At 38.0% G+C, this 20,648-nt stretch overlaps 1 protein-coding gene and 1 pseudogene across 1 annotated transcript in view; both read right to left on the bottom strand.

Annotated features, from left to right (window-relative positions):
* Positions 1–2,081: 2,081 nt before the first annotated feature.
* On the bottom strand, positions 2,082–3,765 carry LOC115991346 (annotated as a pseudogene).
* Positions 3,766–5,473: 1,708 nt separating this feature from the next.
* Positions 5,474–20,648, bottom strand: part of LOC115989538 (protein FAM32A-like) — a 69,217-nt gene continuing 54,042 nt past the window's right edge. The window contains exon 2 of the mRNA XM_031113247.1: positions 5,474–6,176. Within this exon, the coding sequence (XP_030969107.1) occupies positions 5,914–6,176 (263 nt within the window). The 3' untranslated portion in view covers positions 5,474–5,913. The remainder of the gene's footprint in view (positions 6,177–20,648) is intronic.

The raw sequence follows: 20,648 nt of genomic DNA on the forward strand, positions 1-20,648 counted from the left end.
AACAATCATATAACTAAGTATTTAGTTACTAAAGGATTAGGGTGTAGCTACTTGAAATGCCCGGCATCAGATAGCCTCCATCCCCCAAGTACAATCTTGGGGAACTTTGATTGTCCAAAAGCATCTTCCTTTAAGAAGGCACTGCTGCACCCATGCAACCCATAGTGAGCCAACTTGAGTGAAAAGGTTCCAAATAAGCTTCATAATAGCTCCTTTCTTCCAGTCTTTAATTCTCTTCAAGCCAAGCCCGCCTTCTTTCTTTGGGAGACAAACTTTTTCCCAAGACACCCTGACTCCTCCTCTGCCTTCACCTCTGCCATTCCACAAAAATTGATTGAAACTATGTCCAAGAAGACTAAGCATTGACTTTTACTAAGATCTTGGATTTTTTGTGGCCCTTTGGTTCCTTAAGTGAACTTGAGTCTCTAAGGGTCCGTTTGGTTGGGAGAATGGAAAAATAGGAAGATAGAAAATTGTGGGAGGTTGGAAAAGTGAGATGATAGAAAATATTTAGTTTTCCCTCATTTGTGTTTGGTTGGAAGGGTGGAAAAGTGGAGGGATGGAAAACTTTTTTGTTTGGTTGAGATAAAAAATGAGAGGATGAAAAATAAAGTTGATATAAATTTACTATTATGTCCTTACTAAATATATAAACAAAAAGTAACACATTTATTATTAAAAAAAAATTGTATGGACAATTTAATTAATTAATTTATTTATAAAATAAGCAAATGCTAAAAGGATATTAAAAAAAAAAAAAACAGATAAAAACAAACAAAAAGAACCAATGTCTACTGTGCAAAATTTTATACACAAAAAAAAAAAAAAAAAAAAAAAAACAATGGAAAGACAAAAGTAGAAAAAGACAAAAAGTTGGCATTAAATGGAGAAGGACAATTTTGTCCAACACACTCTTCTTCCTTTTCTCTCCCATTTTTTCTCAATTTTGGAGAGATTGAATTGTGGTGGGCCCAGAGAGAAAATAGCTGGACCCCACCACTTTTCTCTCCCCCTCCCCCTCTCATCCAAACACCCTTCCCACTCATTTTCTCTCATATTTTCCACTCTTTTTTTTTTCCATCCTCTCTAAAATCCACCCATCCAAACATAGTGTAAGAGTTGAGATGCTACTAACTAAGATGTTTGATTTTTTTTGGCCACTGGCCACATGACAAAATTGTCAGCAAAAACTGTCCAAAGGGATAAAAACTCTCTTAACTCTAAAAATTAAATGGAATTGTTCAAAAATCAAAATTCAAAACAAGAAGAATACCTGTATGGTGGTGACAATGCTCGTTGTAGTTGGTAGCTAGGTAAATAGAAAACCCAAATGTGAAAGAAACACTCTCCAAAACCCTAATCCATTCCCATTTTTCCCCAATTTGAAACTCAATTTCTCTTATTTTGTACTGTACTATTGTTCTATTCTATTAGTGAAGTCTAAAGTAATGGTGCCATTATCTGTCAATGAGTAATCAAAAATTCAATTTCGTGTTTAGATAAATATGGCAAGCATTATTTGACAGTGATAGAATATTAAGGACATTAAGAGCAAAGGCAGGCGTTGCAAATAGGATTGAACTCATGAACCAAGATGGATTTACTAATTTGGTTCTCTTTTGAGAAACTATTTGGCTTTTGGTTTCCTCAAAATCCGAAGAATGTAGGTATCCCAACATATATCCAGAAAAACACTCTCTTTACCCAAATTAAAAGTATGTGAAATTCTGAAACACCCCAATAGAAGGGTCGTTTTGAATGTCATTGAGACATTTTCAACTCATTGTATGAATCATATGGATGTGTGAAACACTGGTTTATTAATGTGAGGCATTTGACAATTTGCTAGCGCATTTATAATCTTCTAAATGAATTAGCATACTCTGTTGATACCAATGCAAATAATCACTTTATTAAGAAGCAATGGAAATGGCATGTGGCATGCTTGGCATTTTTGAATTGAAGAAACTTGTGGACAAAAATTCATCTGGTTTATCACATAAATCCTGGATAACAGTGAAAAAAAGCCCTTCTCTATTAGCCTAAAATATGGTTTCTTGGTCTAATTATTTTTTATTTACTCAGATGTTGTTACTGGTAACTTTATCTCCTTCATTCATCTTGTTCTGGAGGAAGTTCAGTAGTCCTTGAAGGGAAGCATCAGTGTCTTTGTTTCTCATCAGCTCCCCTGCAACTTCTGCAGGAGTGACCTTTACATCCTCTATGAGCCTATCGATCTGTTGAAAGAGACCATGATGGCAAAGCCCCAGATGGTTCAAAGCAAGGTGCTTGAATACAGAAGGGGTGCAGTATGACATGCAAATATGCACATCCATACGACCAGGTCTCAACAAAGCAGGATCGAGTTGTTCTTTGTAATTGGTCGTGAAAATGATGACACGCTCATCACCACAACATGACCAAAGACCATCTATGAAATTGAGCAGTCCTGAGAGAGTCATCTGTTTATAAATCAAAGCAAATGTTAGAGAGAATTTTACTTGAAGGCTATAATGCACCTATGTAAGAAAAATCGATTTGCCTAATTTGTAGTACCCATTTTCTTTTTAGCCATGCTATACCTCCCTTATTATCTAGAAACTAGCTGTTACCAATTCCTCTCTTTTATATCCATGTAAGATTGCTTAAAATCTAAAAGGCATAGTTTAAGAAGTATTAGTCAAAATTTGTGGGAGTCTCAAATAATTAACACTACAATTTGTTTTTAGTCTTATAGGTGAAACACAGACAACTGTAGTATATAATGGCGATTACCTTATTGTTTCCAGTATTGCGATCATTCTCATTTTCCCGGTTTTCTAGCTTGATAGAGCAATCAATATCCTCTATGACAAGTATTGATCTGCTAGGCATGCTGAGCAACAAAAGCCTGAGTTCAGTATTGTACCTGACCTCAGATAGATCCAAGTCATAGATGTCGAAATTCAAATAATTTGCCATTGCTGCAATCAAACTTGATTTTCCTGTACCCGGGGGACCATATAACAAGTACCCTCGTTTCCAAGCTTTCCCAATTCTTTTGTAGTACTCCTTCCCATTCAAAAAGTTGTTCAAATCTTCCATCAGTTCCTTCTTAAGCTCGGAATCCATGGCAAGGGTCTTGAACGTCATTGGGTGATTGAGATTGACTGCATTTGGGTCCCAACATGATCTATATGCTATAACCGTGCGTAGCTTCACTGTTTTGCACTCATCTCTAATGGACTTTGCCCTTCTTAAAATATATGGCTAGTAGGAACTTAATACCTTGTCTTTATGTCGCTTGTGAAAACTTAGCTCATAGGATCTGACCTCTGACCTCAGCGTGGCATTAAGATCACTCATGTTTTGATTTCTGCAATTTGATGGCTCAACTTGTGTACAAACCAAGTTCCAATTCATCTGTATATTTTCAAAAACATCAACCATCTCTTCATTTCGATCCAAGGTAACTACTAAACTTTTTGCATTCTCATCTTTGCCCACTCTAACTCTTTGAACTGAGGAGCTAGTTATGGTACCTAAGTAGACCTCTGCCGCATCAAACATTTGATTCTTTGAGAGACCTTGGAATTCTTCTATCACAATGGTGAATCGAGTAGAGAAAAGTCTGGAAAGGTTATGTAAATGAGAGGATAGTTAGCGGTGGATATCATTTGGTATGTAATCATAGGCAATGCTCCTAACCAGCATTGCTGTTGCAGCAACAGTGGCTGCTGTTGACAGAAGTTTTTGAACATTGGGAATTCTTTGGTTTAGGGACATTTTCAGAGAGCACAATCTTGTTGGCAATACGTAATTTTGAAATATTTTTTTGAGAAAAAGGGTTTTACAAGATTTATGCTCTTGAGGGACACTAAAAACTCTCCTACAATTTTTGTGGGATGCCTCAATGAATTTATAATGTGGAGTCTAGAAAAATTTTGTATTACTATTCCTCTGCATAGACTTTTATTATTATTATTATCTTTTTTTTTTATGAATGTGTTTTCACAGAAATGAACCTGACATTTCTAAGCTGACTTTTAAATTCTTATATTGAAAAGTAATTTGGTCTCATATTGTCCTTTATTCTCTTTTGACAAGGAAATCATTGAGAGAAGCTTCTTTGGACTTCAAGGTATTGTCAAATTACTTGCAGGGAAAAGCATGGATATGACCAGCTTGAAAGACAGCAAGCAGCCAAGGTTGAAGTTAGCAGCAACACAAGCAGAATATTATAAACTCAAAAATGACGTCTCCTTTTGGTCAGCACAAAAAGTATAGGATTGGCAAAATTCCAAATTAGAGTGAATTGTCATCTTCTTCCCTAATTTACTTTTTTGTTTTGTCCTTGAAACTCTGATATTCTTGTCCAGTTGGTCATTCCATCCATTGCCATTTTACTCCTTAAATTACATATATGATGCAACTCTGTTTTACTATACTTCAACAATTTTATAAATATTAATGGATGGACGGATTAATTTGATAGAAATGTTACATTTAAGGACTAAAATGACAAAATAAATTTAATGACCCGAAATAATAATTCACCCAAATAAACTTAACAGACTATTTAAAACAAAGATTGTAGATTATGCAACCAGAGAGTCTTTGGTAGGGAAGATGATGACAAAATTTCTAAATTGTGTTAAACTTAAACATGCTTTATGATGTTTGCTAAGTGATTGATAGAGGTGATGTAATTTCAAGCATTCATTTCACAAAAACTGGCCTTCAAGTACTATACATCATGAATTATCTTAGGATTTCCCTGAGAGTATCACTTAAAATTTATCCATTTCAATTCAAGTAATTTTGTAAATTATTATTATTATTATTTTGTCTAGTTCATATCCTGACCCTTGATGAATAATGGAGATGACGACAATACAATTTTTCTTTTTTTTAAATTTTTTTCAAATTTCCTAAGTGAGTTAAACATGCTTTTTTATGTTTGCTTATCAATTACTAGAGTATGAAATTTCAAGTATTTGAAATGATGAAATGAAATTTAAAGAATTCTACATCATAATTTAGAATTATACATACCTATTATTATAAAAACTCTCCAGAATATCAATAATTTAGAATTATACATTGCTATTTATATAATATTGACTTTTTTTTCCTTTTTGGTTTAGTGGTCAAGTTACTTAAAATTTAAAGGGTATTTATTTATTAGCTTTTGTTACTTACCAACGCAAGTGGGACCTGTTTTTATCCTCCTCAACGAGTGCACAGGGAACCGTTAACATACTCCTATTCCATTAACATACTACTTTATTTATAGATAAAATAGAGTTTAAACATAAGACATCAGCTCCCACGTCTCCATTATCATCTTCTTGTACATTGTATATCTCATAATGCACACTTCTCACATACATTTTAGCCACTTCTCAATTTTTCCATTACTTCTGCTCCAACTTTGATCATAATTGTTCATGAATATCTTGACAATGATAATTAAGAGGGTCTTCTAATCATATATACGAGACCAACTTTCAATACAATAACAAAAGAACACACAAAGAAAGAGAGTTTTCAAGCGGGAAAAATTCTAACAAACCAATGCTTTTACATGCTTAAGAGCTGATAAATGCTATCTACTTCTAAGTGTGTCAATTCACCAATACCATCTAAGAAGTGGAAGGGACTTGTGGGAAACCCAGAGCAGGAACAGATGACAGTCAAGCACTAATTAGCATATTAAGATGGCTATATATACGAGTTTTTCTTGCAAATGCAAATTTCATAGAGAGCAACTTGTAATCAAGTTCCAGAACAGAAAGGAACCACCAAACAGAAAATCATCTGCCATATAGCACAATATGACCAAATAAAAAATACTGTTGACAAGAACCACATTGTATACATAGCACTGACATGAAAGGTTGATCCTTCTTCATACTCATAAACTTGCCTGAATCATCCTGGACCAACTTTAGGAATGTCATAATGCTCACTCATGTTTGCCAGATACTGGTTGAAATCCTGAATCCTGTCACGGTGAGATTTATTAGCTACCTTAGCTAATCTATGAACATCAATTTGCTCCCTCTGTTCAATATATCGCCTTTCTGCAGGAGTGAGATGATCATCACAATGAACAGTCTTCCCATCGCCACTCATTTTTTTGGCATCATCTACATCTTCCTCGTTAGGATCAATGGATATCTCTGCAGTTTCACCTGCACCAAATAATAAGAAAAATGAATGACAAATATACAGTCATGATGTTCAACAATTAGAATGGAAAGTAGAAAAGATCTGGACCAAACAAAATGGTTTCAGTGTTCAAACAATCTCTGGATTTTACAGCAGTCTCTGCTCCATTCTTTTCGCTGTCTTCTTTAGATAACATATGTAGTCCAATTCTCAGCAAATTTTAATATTTTCATTCAAATCAAGTTAATATTGAGAATTTCCAGATCTCAGAACAAGACAAGAACGACCTTTCTTGGAAATATATAGAAATCAAATTTGCAGCAAATTTCAAGTCTGCCATTTCAAGACTTCAGTGCAGGAATACGTAGTTGACCATTACCATTACCATGTACACAGTACGAAGAAAGCTGCTTTCAGCACAAGAATCAGAGGTAGTAACTGCGCACATGGTTACCTACGGTTGCTGAGTTAAGTCTGGTAAACATGGTCATGACTAAGATTTGCTGTAACTGGCTTTATCCAGCCATGACATCTGCTACTCCCATGTCATCTGCTGCTCCCAAGTCCAGAGAAAAGAAATTATATTCCAATAAAAAGAAGACATCCTCCCGAAAGAAAAGGTCTTCTTTTGATAACCTCAGTGGACTTAGTGAATCCTCTGTTATTGCCTACCTTCGATGGAAGGACAAAAAGGAAGCTGCTAATTGTGACTCTGAAGATGCTAAGTCTCAAGAAGCCTCTGTTGCCAATGATCCTTTTTATCCTTATGATCCAATTTTATTTGGACATGATCCAGAAACCACTCCAAGGTTGTCTGTCGATTAATCCTTGGACCCATTGCTGCTAATATTGCTACTACTACTAGGCCATCCCTGGCCATTGCCACTATTGCAAGGCCATCCCAGGCCCTTGCCACCTTGATCTGTTGTTTTTGTCCTCAGAATACCGAAGACTGCTACGTCAGCACAAACTGACAAAACTGGTACCAAATTATTGCTGCTACCTCCAGCGTGTTAGCGTGCACCAACAGTTGTTACCGCTGCTTTCGGCTAATTTACCCTTGTGAAAGAAATAGTAAAAAGTACTGTGTCACTTTTACCGTTCACTCCGTGACTTTGCTGTTACTGATCACCCGTGATTGCTGCTGCCACTGTTCTATACTGTGCAAACAGTGCCTGTTTTTACCTCTATAAGGCATGATTCATTTCATTTGTAATCAGAATCTCATTTTAGATTTTAAGACTTCTATAAGCTTAAAGCCTCTAGAGATGTCTCACCTACTGCCTAGAATTCCTCTTAGGTTCTGCACCCTTTGAGAATTCTTGTTAATCCCTTTGAGGATTTGTTATCCACTACTACCTGCCTGTTAATCTTGTAACTGCTACAACTACTTGTATTCCTTTTAAGGATTTGTTTCACTGCTACTATCTGTAAGTTATTTTGATAATATACTTTCAAATTACTATCTATGTTTGATATCTGTATTAAATTACTTTAAATTGTTTTGATATATTGCTTGGCTGGTTCTACCGCCTTATTATCATTTCATTATATATATATATATATATATATATATAGATATGTATATATATAGATATACTGCCTTAGCTGCACCACCTCCCAAGTCAATTACCCTTTTTACAGTTGAAGAACCTTTAGGCCCCATAATCCCCCAAAAGTCTTCTTCACAGTCATCTAGAAAAGGAAGGTCTCCTTATATTAGGAAGCCTTTCATCCAGCACATCTCTTATATTGAGCCACATTTGGTTCATATAACAGATCCCTTAGCTCTAGCAATGGAAGTTTTGCCCCTAGAATGGCATTACCTCCCAAAACATCCTGAGAAAAACATCAAGTTCTATAAGAGCATTCTCATCAAAGAAAAGTCTGCTCGAATAAAAAATGTCATGAACAAGACAAACCCCTCAGAAGTCCTCTACCACAAGTTCATCATTACAGGATTTGTAAGTTGTAAAGATTGGGGACACCCCTCCTCACTCAAGACCCTTACAAAACTCAAGTCTCTCACAGGCTCAGAACTCCAGTATAGTTATTATGACTACATGGACGCCTTTGAGAAGGTTCTATTTTACCAGAATAAGAACTTTGACCATTCATGGTTCTTAATGTTTGACAAGAAATTCTCCAGTCCAGTGCCTTCTTGGTTCCTCAAGTGGTGGGAGATGTTTGGATCGATTCCTCAGATCTTTCCAAAGCCCCTTCAGGATGCTCTTAGGTACTTCAGCTCCAGATTTCAAGCCTCCAGTCATGGTTCCCAGTTTCCAGCAATTCTGCATATGACGATCATGTACAGAATCCATTGGATTAGCATGTGGAACTATTCAATTAATAATAATCTCCTAGACAGAGAGTTTTCAGTAAAATGGTGGGATAGTATCAGGTTTAATCAGATCATCAGTCAGATTCACAGAGACTTTCCCCCTCCAGTTCAGAGAGCCATTGCTCACAACACAAGATCTCAGTCAAGCCTAGACTCCGTCCAGATCGCCGGAAAATCTAGCAAGGAACTTAAAGATCTTGCTCAGCAGTTGCTCCTACAATCAAAGAAGTTAGAGTTAGAAGAAAAGAACTCTCCTGCCTCTTTCGAAGCTTCAGTCAACCACAATCCAGTTGACCCCTTCCAGGATTCTCAAGATCCTTATGATGGTTACAACTTGGATAGCGATTAAGTTGTTTTGGATAGCACCAGTCATTATTTAGAACAGTTCTTCAGTCCGGTTACTATTCATCCACAATACCAGTCACTATGCATGAATAGTACCCGCACTCAGCAGCCTGATAAAGACAAAAGACAGGTTACTATTCATGAACAGTAACAATCACTGTTCATCTACAGTACCCGACATAATAATCCAGAAGTACTATTTACTTTCGGTGGAAAAGAAATTCACCCTCAGTAAAAGCAATTTGCTCTTCGGAATTTCAACAATCTCCTGAAGAATCCAAGGCTTCCTCCAGCTGTATAAGGAACCCTCAGGCTGATTCTTCAGCAGGTCTCATTTTAGGTCTAGTTTAGACAACTACTTCAGAGCCTCCCTTCTCTTTACAACCCTTAGTCTTGTAAACAGATGGCATTCCCAGTTCACATTCCAGTTTACACTTGTAACACCATAGTTATGGTCTTCACACTTGTAACCTGTAATTTATATTTCCGCACCCAGATGGCCTCAGTCGGCCTCCCCCTTAGTCTATAACTTACCCTCTTTTGGTATCAGAGCCAAGTTTTGGCCGATCGTAAGTTGTAAGTTACTATAATTATTTTCAATCAAGTTGGCAGGTGTTACTGCCATAGTTATCCATTATTTTGTGCATTATCATTATTTTGAATATGTTATCTCCTACAAGTTACATTTTGTTTTATATATATTTTCTGATAACTCTTCCACTACCATTCATCACTTTCTTCATCTACTATTTCTTCTCAGTCTTTGTCTACTGCAATTTCTTTTGGTGGTAGGCCGAGCCTCCCGTTTAAGCTTCTATTTACTGTTCTGTGTTAATTGTTCAAGCTAATCAGTTACTTCCCAGTTATCAGCTTTTTCTTATCTTTGTGTTTAGCCCCAAAGTTTGTTGCAGATGTGTTCTATTGAGACATATAAGACTAGATCTATGCTGTCGTGCAGCCCAGTCAGACCCGGTATCTTTCTTGTTAGTGTTTGGTTAACCCGTGTTAGCCGAGAGAGAGGCGTTTAGGGTGGTCCCCACTGTGTAGAAAGATTGTGGCAGTAAGAGGTTGTAGTTAGCACAAGAGAAGGCGTTAGTCTCGTGTGAACACCCTGTTCCAGAGCCTCACTGTAACCTGTAACCTGTAATATCCCAGTAAGGCTCTTGATCGTAAGTTGTAGTGATTCCTTCAGTATCCATGATGAAAGGGTACAACAAACACATGAAAGGGTTTCCTAAGATGACCCTATCTGATATTTTCCTCTAGGTGCTTTGGGAGGAAATGCCATTCTGGAGGCAAGACTTTCATGGCAAGGGCCAAAGGATCCTTAATGTGAACTAAATGAGGTTCAATATAAGATATGTGCTGGACAAAGGGCTTCTTAACATAAGAAGACCTTCCTTTTCTGGGGGGATAGGAAGAGGACTTTTGGGGCTGGATGGGGCCAAAAGGTTCTTCTACAGTGTATGGGGTGATTGCCCTAGGTGCTAGGGTTACTAAGGCTGAACTATAACTGGATTGCCTAAGGGATGGCCTTTGTAGTGTTTTGTATGGAACTTTGCTTTTTCTTATCTTTGGGGTTACTATTGTCGATTTTATAGTGTTCTGTCTGGAACTTTGCTGGTGTGGGTACTGTAGCGGAATAGTAACCGGACTGCAAAAGGTTGTTCTGGAGCTGTTCTGGAGCTCTTCGGAATATCTTAATCACTATCCAAGTTGTAACCATCATACAAATCTTGAGAATCCTAGAAGGGGTCAACTGGAATGCGATTAACTAAGGCTTCTGAAGAGGCAGGAGAGTTCTTTTCTTCTGACTCTAACTTTTCTGATTATAAGAGCAACTGCTGGGCAAGATCTTTTAATTCCTTACTAGATTTCCTGGAGATCTGGACGGAGTTTAGGCTGGATTGTGACCTTGTATTATGAGCAATGGCTCTCTGGACTGGGGGAGGAAAATCCCTGTGGATCTGGGCGATAATGTCATTATACTTGAAACTATCCCACCATTTTATGGAGAATTCTCTGTCCAGAAGATTTTGATTGATTGCATAGTTCCACATATTGATCCAGTGAATTCTGTACTTGATCGTCATGTGCAAGATTGCTGGAAACTGGGAAGTATGACTGGTGACTTGAAACCTAGAGCTGAAGTATCTTAAGGCATTCTGAAGGGGTTCTAGGAAGATCTGAGGGATTGATCCAAAAATTTCCCACCACTTAAGGAACCACGAAGGTACTGGGCTGGAGAATTTCTTGTTAAACATCAAGAACCAAGAATGGTCAAAGTTCTTGTTTTGGTAAAATAGAACCTTTTCAAAGGCATCCATATAATCATAATAATTGTATTGGGGTTTTGATCCCTTGAGAGTTGTAAGGGTCTTGAGTGAGGAGGGATGTCCCCAATCTTTGCAACTTACAAATCGTTGGATGATGAACTTGTGGTAGAGGACTTCTGAAGGATTTCTATTATTCATGACATTTTCAACGCGAGCAGACTTTTCTTGGGTGAGAATGCCCTTGTAGAACCTGATGTTCTTTTCTAGGTGTTTGGGGAGGAAATGCCATTCAAAGGGCAAAACTTCCATTGCTAACGCTAAAAGATCTGTTATATGAACCAAGTGCGGCTCAATATAAGAGATATGCTGGACAAAAGGCTTTCTGACATAAGAGGATCTTCCCGTTCTGGGAGGAAGAGAAGAAGGCTTTTGGGGTACTATTGGGCCAAAATGTTCTTCGACTGTGTATGGGGTGATTGTCTTGGGAGGTGGTGTAGTTAGGGCAGAGCTATAACTGTGCTGACCATGGGGCCTTTCGTAGTTTGGTTTTGGAATGGTAGACACCAAATAACGGTTGGCAATAATGGATGGGGACACAGGTAAGGCCTTTGCTGGACTGGAAGAAAAGGGTACTAAAGGGCCAGGGTTCTTTGCCTGACTAGTACTACTGGTGGTTTACTGTTTAGGCAACTTTGGAGGTTGGGGCTTGTGCATTATTCATTGTTTTGATTATGCTATCTCCTACAAGTTATATTTTGTTTTACATCTATTTTCTGATAACTCTTCCATTCCCATTCATCACTTTCTTCATCTATTATTTCTTCTCAATCTTTGTTTACTATAATCTATTTTGGTGGTAGGCTGAGCCTCCCGTTTAAACTACTGTTCACTATTCTGTGATTATTTGTTCAAGCTAATCAGTTACTTCCTTTTCTTATTCCTGTTTTTAGCCCAAAGTTTGTTGCAGATGTGTATTGTTGAGACAAGTAAGTCCAGATCTGAGCCGTCGTGCAACCCAGTAAGACCCGGTATCCTTTCTGTTAGTGTTTGATCAGCCCGTGTTAGCCGGAGTGAGGCGTTGAGGGTGGTCCCCACTGTGTTTAAGGATTAGGGCAGCAAGAGGTTGTAATTAGCTCGTGAGAAGGCGTTGGTCCCGTTTGTACATCCTGTTTCAGATCTAAAGGTTAGATCCAGAAATTTGGAGATAAAGGTCATTAGGTTGTAATTGTTTATCTTAAGCTTTTGATTCAGAACAATGAATAGGTTGTTTAGAAGCAGCTCTTCTACCAGCATTAGATCTTCCAGTACATCCCTCCCTGAGATCCCTCAAGAAGATGGAATTCATAATTCAGAGTCTTACCAGTTATCAGACATAGATAAAAAACTAGGTGATTGGAACATACCCAAGGTACCCACAAACCAGGTCTATAAGTCATCTTCATGGTCCTTGAAAAAGACTTTCAAGACAGATTACCATGTTAGAACTATAGAACAAGTCTACAGCATCAACAAGGAGTATGAGACATGGTACTTGTTACCTTCTGCAGCATTGAAAGCTCATAGGAAAAATGGACACAAATTCCTCCATATAGGTTTAGTCCAGGTTGGAGTTAAACCCTTGATCAGGGAAGGGTTGAACAACTCAATCCTTATGGCCCTTAGAGACACCCGTCATATCAGATTTAATGACAGCCTCTTAGGAACCACAGAATCCAGTCTTAGTGGTGGACCAGTTCATTTCGACTATTTCCCCAACTTCACAGTAGCACTTGATGACCTTCACATCATGAAGGTCCTCACCCTCAACATTAAGACCCATGGAACTCTTATGTTACATGGAACTCGACAGTTAGCCTTGATATATAGAGTGTATTACAAGTGCATAAGAACGAACATGAGTGTTCAAGCCATAGACAAGAGAAAGGTGGGAGAAACCACTCTCATCCAAGCCAAGGATGTTAGATCCACAGTTCAGGTCCCTAGAACCCTAAAATGGTTGGAGATTACCTTCCCAACCAATTGGACTCTAGAAAATGAGAATTATTATCTACAGATCCAAAACCCAGCTAGAAATCCAGATCTAGATTTTGTCTAGCAACTAGCCGATGGAATGGTTAGACTAAACTTTGACCAATCCAGGTTTAGGACACCCTTAGAATATGATGAACCTAGGTCTAGATCCCCAATAGATCTACACCAACCTTTTAGGCAGCCAACTATCCTTCTTAAAGATAGACCTGCATCCTAGTGTAGCTCATCTAGAAACCTAGCACCCTTTCCCAGATCAAGGAGAGACCTAGGACCAAAATTCCAAGGTGTAAGAACCCAATCCCAGGTTAGTACCCCTTGTTACATAGCCAAGCAACACTCAGTTGCTGATCAAGAAGAAGTCAGCACTAGTCAAGATAGCCAAAAGCCTCCTTCACCATCAGGAACTGATATGAGAGATCCCTTTCAGCCAGAAACTGAAATAGATCATCAACTCATGGAGATAAGGAAGTCACTCCTGATATGGATGCCTTAGGCAAAGAGTTTGACTTAGAGAAAAATAGAGTCAAGAGAGACGCTTATAGAGCCAACCATACCAGAGAACAAAAGAAAGAAGTTTTGAAAAAATGGAAAGAATTAATGAAAGAGATATCCAGCAATGTCCCTTTCTTTGAATACTTTGAGAACCATTTTGAGTGGCATAAGAAGTCTTGTGTCATTACCAAAACCAATTGGACCATATAAGACAACAAAGAAAATAAGAAAGTTGTTAGGTCTAGTCATCCTCCCCAGGAATCCATACTCTTTAACCACCGTGGTAGTGATGTAGTCGCCTCTCCCTTCAAACACCCAACCAATGAAGCAAAGGTTGTCAAGAAGGTAATAGAGCAAAACAACTACACCAACTAGTGTTTAGGAGTTATAGGAAAACAACTTGATAGGATAGAAGATCGGATAGACAACAAGGTTATCCTTCAACCAGGAAACCCTAGCAAACCTATCTAGACTTTAGAAAAGCCCTTAGTTAAGCTCCCCACAACTAGGCCAGCAAGTCTCAGACCTAAAGATAAAACAGCCTTAGAAATAGTCGCCCAAAAACTTGAGGAACTTGTGAAGAAGGAACCAGTCACCCCTTCACCTAACACCACCTCAACCAGTAGAGGGCAACTCAGAGATAACCAGCTTGTCACTTTAGAAGCCCACACAACCTCTAGTAGTTCTAGTAGAACCTCCTCAGAAAACGAAAAAGGAGATAGAACATCTCGAAGACCAATTTCGAGGTTTACAAATAAATAGGCTTTACCAACCCAAGGTAAACCCAACCAACCTAACCAAGAATTGGTATCCCAGACCCACACCCCCTGACCTCCTGTACGAGGAAAGAAATAGCCAATTCACAGTACCCACTGGTAAACTCTATGAATGGAACATAGATGGTTTATCAGAACAAGAAATCCTAAATAAGATTCAGCACATGTCCATGGTAGCCAATAACTACCTAAATGATGGACATCAGCACACAGAGGTCATAGAGCTCATGATTTTAGGATTCATAGGAAAACTGTTAGATTGGTGGAATAACTGTCTAACAGAAGAGTCTAAAGAAGACATTAAGTATGTTGTCCAAAAAGATGAGGAGGAGAACCCCATCTTTGACGAACGCATAGGAAGAGGTGTTCCCGATGGAGTCAATACCCTGATCTATATGATCGTGAAACACTTCGTAGGTAAACCTAGCAACATCACATCTAGGATTTACGACCAGTTGGGTAACCTTAGATGTAAAAACCTTGGTGAATACAGGTGGTATGAAGATGTGTTTACCACTAGAGTCATGCATAGAAGCAATTGTAACTCTCCATTTTGGAAGGAGAAGTTCATCAATGGCTTACCCACATTATTTGGTGAGAAGGTCAAAGAAACCCTTGCTAGCCCTTTAGGTGTCATAGATTATGATAACCTAACCTATGGAGACATCTCTAGCACAATCCGAAGTGAATGAATGAAGATGTGTAGAGATTTGAAAATCCAAAGCCAAGCCAACAAGAGCAAAGCCAAGTACGAAGTAGGAAACTTTTGTACACAGTATGGCTTACCTTCAGTCATCCCAAAGAGAAAATCCAAGCATAGAGGAAAAGAACCCTCTGAGAAATCCCATAAGAAGAGAACAACATCCAAGTATTATAGAAAACAGAAGTTCAAAACAGATGATTTCTATAAGAAAGGAAAATCCAAGTCCACAAGAAAGTACATACCTAAAACATTAGGAAAATGTTTTAAGTGCGGGAAAAGAGGTCATTTCCAGAAAGAGTGTAAAGCTAAGGCTAAATCCTTTATCAACACCTTTGTTAGTGACCAGGCCAGTAAAGAAGAAATCTTCAAACTCTTAGAACTTGACCGCTCAGATATTGAGTCTCCTAATAGTTCTAGTGAAGAAGAAAAACATCAGTTATATAGGTCATCCTCAGAATCCTCTAGAGTCTCCTCTAGCTCCTCTAATGGCCCAGATGAAACCCTAGCTTGCAAATGTAGTTGTTGTAGGAACAAGACTATCAATGTTCTTTCTAAGCAAGAAGAGCTCCTCTTAGATCTCATAGAACAGATTGAAGACCCAGTCATCAAAACTCAAAGGCTTAGTGAGTTCCATAAAACCCTAGTTAAGGAAGCCAGCGCATCCAGACCTAGGATTCAGGAACCCAAAGTTGATTTGGAAAAAATCTATAATAGGTTTACCAAATCCAAGAAGGAAGTTACCGTCCAAGATCTCTAGAAAGAGATTAAGGATACTAAGTCAGAAGTGAGAACCCTTAGGCAAGAGTTAACCATCCTCAGGGTAGATCACAATCTCATGGACCAAAGAGTCAAACAGTTAGAAAATACTTCTCATCAAGTCAATGAGGAAGAAACCTTATTACAGAATCCTTCAGATGATGAAGTTGATGAAACAGTTAACCCTACAGCTGACATGGCACAAGAACCATCCAGTGAGACATTCTTGCAAACCATCAGTAGGATTAACTTCCAGAAATGGCATTCCAAAGTCAGGATTGTCATCAGCAAAGATTTTGAATTTGAGGTCGTTGCCTTAATAGATTCAGGTGCTGATCTCAACTGAATTCAAGAAGGAATTATTCCCTCCAAATACTTCAAGAAAACCAAAGAAAGGTTAACTTTTGCAAGTGGAGGTAAAATGCAGATTGAATTCAAAATCCCAAAAGCACATGTTTGCCAAGACAATACGTGTTTCAAAACCATATTTGTCCTTATCAAGAACATGACAGACAGGGTCATCTTAGGCAACCCTTTCATGTGTTTGTTGTACCCTTTCATCACGAATAGTGAAGGAATCACTACCCATCCTTTTGGCTAACTAGTTAAGTTTAAGTTTCTTAGGAGCCCAGAACCTAGAGAAATTAGCAGTCTCCAGGAAGTTTCTATCTCTAAGACCCTTAACCTTATCAATGCCAAGACCCAACAACTTATGTACCTTACGATGAATTAAGCTACAAAAGAATTGATGAACAGATAGCTTGCAAAAGCTACTAAGCCGAGATCAGAAAGTTTGAAGAAAAACTTAAGCAGGAGGTCTGCTCTGATCTTCCCACAGCCTTTTGGCATAGAAAGAAGCACGAGGTAGCCCTCCCTTATGTCAAAAATTTCTATGAAAAGAACATCCCTACCAAGGCTCGACCTATCCAAATGAGTCAGGAACTTATGGATACTTGTAAAGCCGAAATAGAGGATCTTCTTAAGAAAGGAATTATCAGAAACTCTAGGTCACCATGGTCTTGTCCTGCCTTTTATGTCCAGAAAAACGTTGAGATTGAGAGAGGTGTCCTTAGATTGTCATCAACTATAAGCCCCTTAACAAGGTCTTAGAATGGATAAGGTATCCAATCCCCAACAAAAGAGACTTAGTCAATAGGCTTAGTAAAGCAATGGTTTTTAGTAAGTTTGACATGAAGAGTGGTTTTTGGCAGATACAAATCAGAGAGTTTGATAGGTACAAGACAGCCTTCACCACACCCTTTGGCCATTACGAATGGAATGTAATGCCCTTTGGTCTCAAAAATGCACCTTTTGAATTCCAAAACATCATGAATGAGATTTTTAATCCATTCTCCAGTCACACCATTGTGTACATTGAGGATGTACTCATCTTCTCAGAATCCCTGACACAACATTGGAAACACCTCCGAGCATTCCTCCATACTATAAAGCTCAATGGTCTTGTTGTTTCAGCCCCAAAGATCAAACTTTTCCAAACTAGTGTTCGGTTCATAGGTTTTGATATAAAGCATGGTGTCATCAAACCCATAGACAGAGCCATTCAGTTTGTAGATAAGTTTCCAGATGAAATCCTAGATAAAACCCAGCTCCAGAGATTTCTAGGATCTCTCAATTACATTGCTGATTTCTATCAAAATTCAAAATCTCAGACAAAAGTGCAAACCTCTCTTTGATAGACTTCGCACCAATCCTCCTCCTTGGACTCTTGATCACACCTTCGTTTAAGAAATCAAAAAATATGTCAAAACACTCCCTTGTTTAGGAATTCCCTCAGAAAATTCCTTCAAGATTATTCAGACAGATGCCTCTAATATTGGTTATGGTGGCATCCTCCTTCAGCGTGTTAGTCCCACTTCCCCTAAACAGATTGTCTGTTTCCACTCCGGAATTTGGACTCCCACTCAGCTTAATTATAGTACTATTAAAAAAGAAATTTTATCTATAGTACTATGCATTTCAAAATTTCAAAGTGATCTTTTGAACCAAAAGTTTTTAATAAGGATTGATTGTAAATCTGCGAAACATATTTTAGAAAAAGATGTTCAAAACATTGCATCAAAACAGGTTTTTGCATGATGGCAAGCCATCCTTTCAATTTTTTATTTTGACATAGAATTCATACAAGGAACTCAAAACAGTATCCCTGACTTCCTAACCCGTGAATTTTTGCAGAGTCCAGTCCAAGATTTCTGGGAAAAGACCTGTACAACCCCTACCTCCAAAGTTGCCTAAACAGCAAACCACCAGTAGTACTAGTCAGGCAAAGAACCCTGGCCCTTTAGTACCCTTTTCTTCCAGTCCAGCAAAGGCCTTACCTGTGTCCCCATCCATTGTTGCCAACCGTTATTTGGTGTCTACCATTCCAAAACCAAACTATGAAAGGCCCCATGGTCAGCACAGTTATAGCTCTGCCCTAGCTACACCACCTCTCAAGACAATCACCCCATACACAGTCGAAGAACCTTTTGGCCCAATAGTACCCCAAAAGCCTTCTTCTCTTCCTCCCAGGACGGGAAGATCCTCTTATGTCAGAAAGCCTTTTGTCCAGCATATCTCTTATATTGAGCTGCACCTGGTTCATATAACAGATCCTTTAGCCTTAGCAATGGAAGTTTTGCCCTTAGAATGGCATTTCCTCCCCAAACACCTAGAAAAGAACATCAGGTTCTACAAGGGCATTCTCACCCAAGAAAAGTCTGCTCGCATAGAAAATGTCATGAATAATAGAAATCCTTTAGAAGTCCTCTACCACAAGTTCATCATCCAACGATTTGTAAGTTGCAAAGATTGGGGACATCCCTCCTCACTCAAGACCCTTACAACTCTCAAGGGATCAAAACCCCAATACAATTATTATGATTATATGGACGCCTTTGAAAAGGTTCTTACTTGCTCACTCCCAAGTGCAGGAGATCGTAGCAATATAATTCTCAGAGTACCGAGGTCGAACCATAAGGAGCAGGGTAAATTCAAAGACAATATAATTAAATAACAATTTGGATGAAGAAGAAAAATACTTTTGCTTGGTGATTTTTAACAAGAATAATAATAAAAACTGATTTAAATCAATAATGTAAATACTAGGGCATCGGGGTGTTTCCCTATATCGATATGAAATTCTTTATGATCTAAGAAAATATCTATTTCATAATTGATTGTTCTTATACAATTAAAAACTTATGATTCAGTTGAACTAAGACAATTCAAGAACGCATGATAACCTCGATTAATAATGCGGTTAGAAAAATTTTCAGAAAAACCCATTCACTTTAAAACCTGATTTCTATTTGAAACTATTAGAAATTCATCTAAACAATAAGAAAAACATGATTGAACTTATTGAAAGCATGGAAGAACTAATACATAAAAAGAAATCTAATTGAACAATCAAATATGTTATTGATAAAATCCTAGAAAGAATCACATTGAATATTCATACCGTATAAAAGAAACATAACCCCTAGCCTTAGCAAAGAGTTTAGGCTGCCATTAGAGAAAGAAAAATACAAGGTTTTCTCTGCCAAAATTCGTTCTCCACAGCCTCCCTCAAAACCTTAATGTCTAAGTGTTCAAAGAAAATAAAACATTTACTATTTTAATTTCCGTCCAGGTTTACAGCGGTAATTTGTGAGTTAATTTCGGCCTTCAAAAATTGAGAATTTCGAAAAACTCAAAACTGGAAAGTTGTAGATATTTAAGTCACGGTTCCAACTCATCTAGCTTTGTGTCAATTGGATTTTTGAGAAGAGAGATACATCCAAAATACTGATCAGTGCTCAAATCAGATTTTTCCTTTTCAGATTCTGCTTCTTTGATTTCTTTCTTTATTTGAAGCTTCCAATCATGGTAGACGATCCAAGCACTCGAGCTGCACCTCCTTAGACATTTAAGCATGGTCCTTTAGCTCCACTTTAATTCTAGTTTAGCCTCCATTCTCTCACAAATTCCTGTAAACTCATCTTTCTCACATAATTTCCTAAAAGTAGAAAATTGCACACAATGAATAGCATTTTATTCAAGAAATTATGTAAAGATAAATAATAGGGACTAATGCAAATCATGGCTTAATTATACAAATTAAGCATAATAATAAGGAGATAACGCCCATATAAATATATAACAAGTATACATTTTAAGGCGTTATCAGTTCTATTTTACCAAAACAAGAACTTTGACCATTCTTGGTTCTTGATGTTTGACAAGAAATTCTCCAGCCCAGTACCTTCGTGGTTCCTTAAGTGGTGGGAAATGTTTGGATCAATCCCTCAGATCTTCCTAGAACCCCTTCAGGATGCCTTAAGATACTTCAGCTTTAGGTTTCAAGTCACCAGTCATACTTCCCAGTTTCCAGCAATCCTGCACATGAAAATCAAGTACAGAATTCACTGGATCAATATGTGGAACTATGCAATCAATTAAAATCTTCTGGATAGAGAATTATCTGTAAAATGGTGGGATAGTTTCAAGTATAATGACATTATCGCCCAGATCCACAGGGATTTTCCTCCACCAGTCCAAAGAGCCATTACTCATAATACAAGGTCACAATCCAGCCTAGACTCCGTCCAGATCGCCAAGAAATCTAGTAAGGAATTAAAAGATCTTGCCCAGCAATTGCTCTTACAATCAGAAAAGTTAGAGTCAGAAGAAAAGAACTCTCCTGCCTCTTCAGAAGCCTCAGTTAATCGCATTCCAGTTGACCCCTTCCAGGATTCTCAAGATTCGTATGATGGTTACAACTTGGATAGTGATTA

The sequence above is a fragment of the Quercus lobata genome, chromosome 5, assembly GCF_001633185.2.
Source record: "Quercus lobata isolate SW786 chromosome 5, ValleyOak3.0 Primary Assembly, whole genome shotgun sequence".
NCBI lineage: Eukaryota > Viridiplantae > Streptophyta > Magnoliopsida > Fagales > Fagaceae > Quercus > Quercus lobata.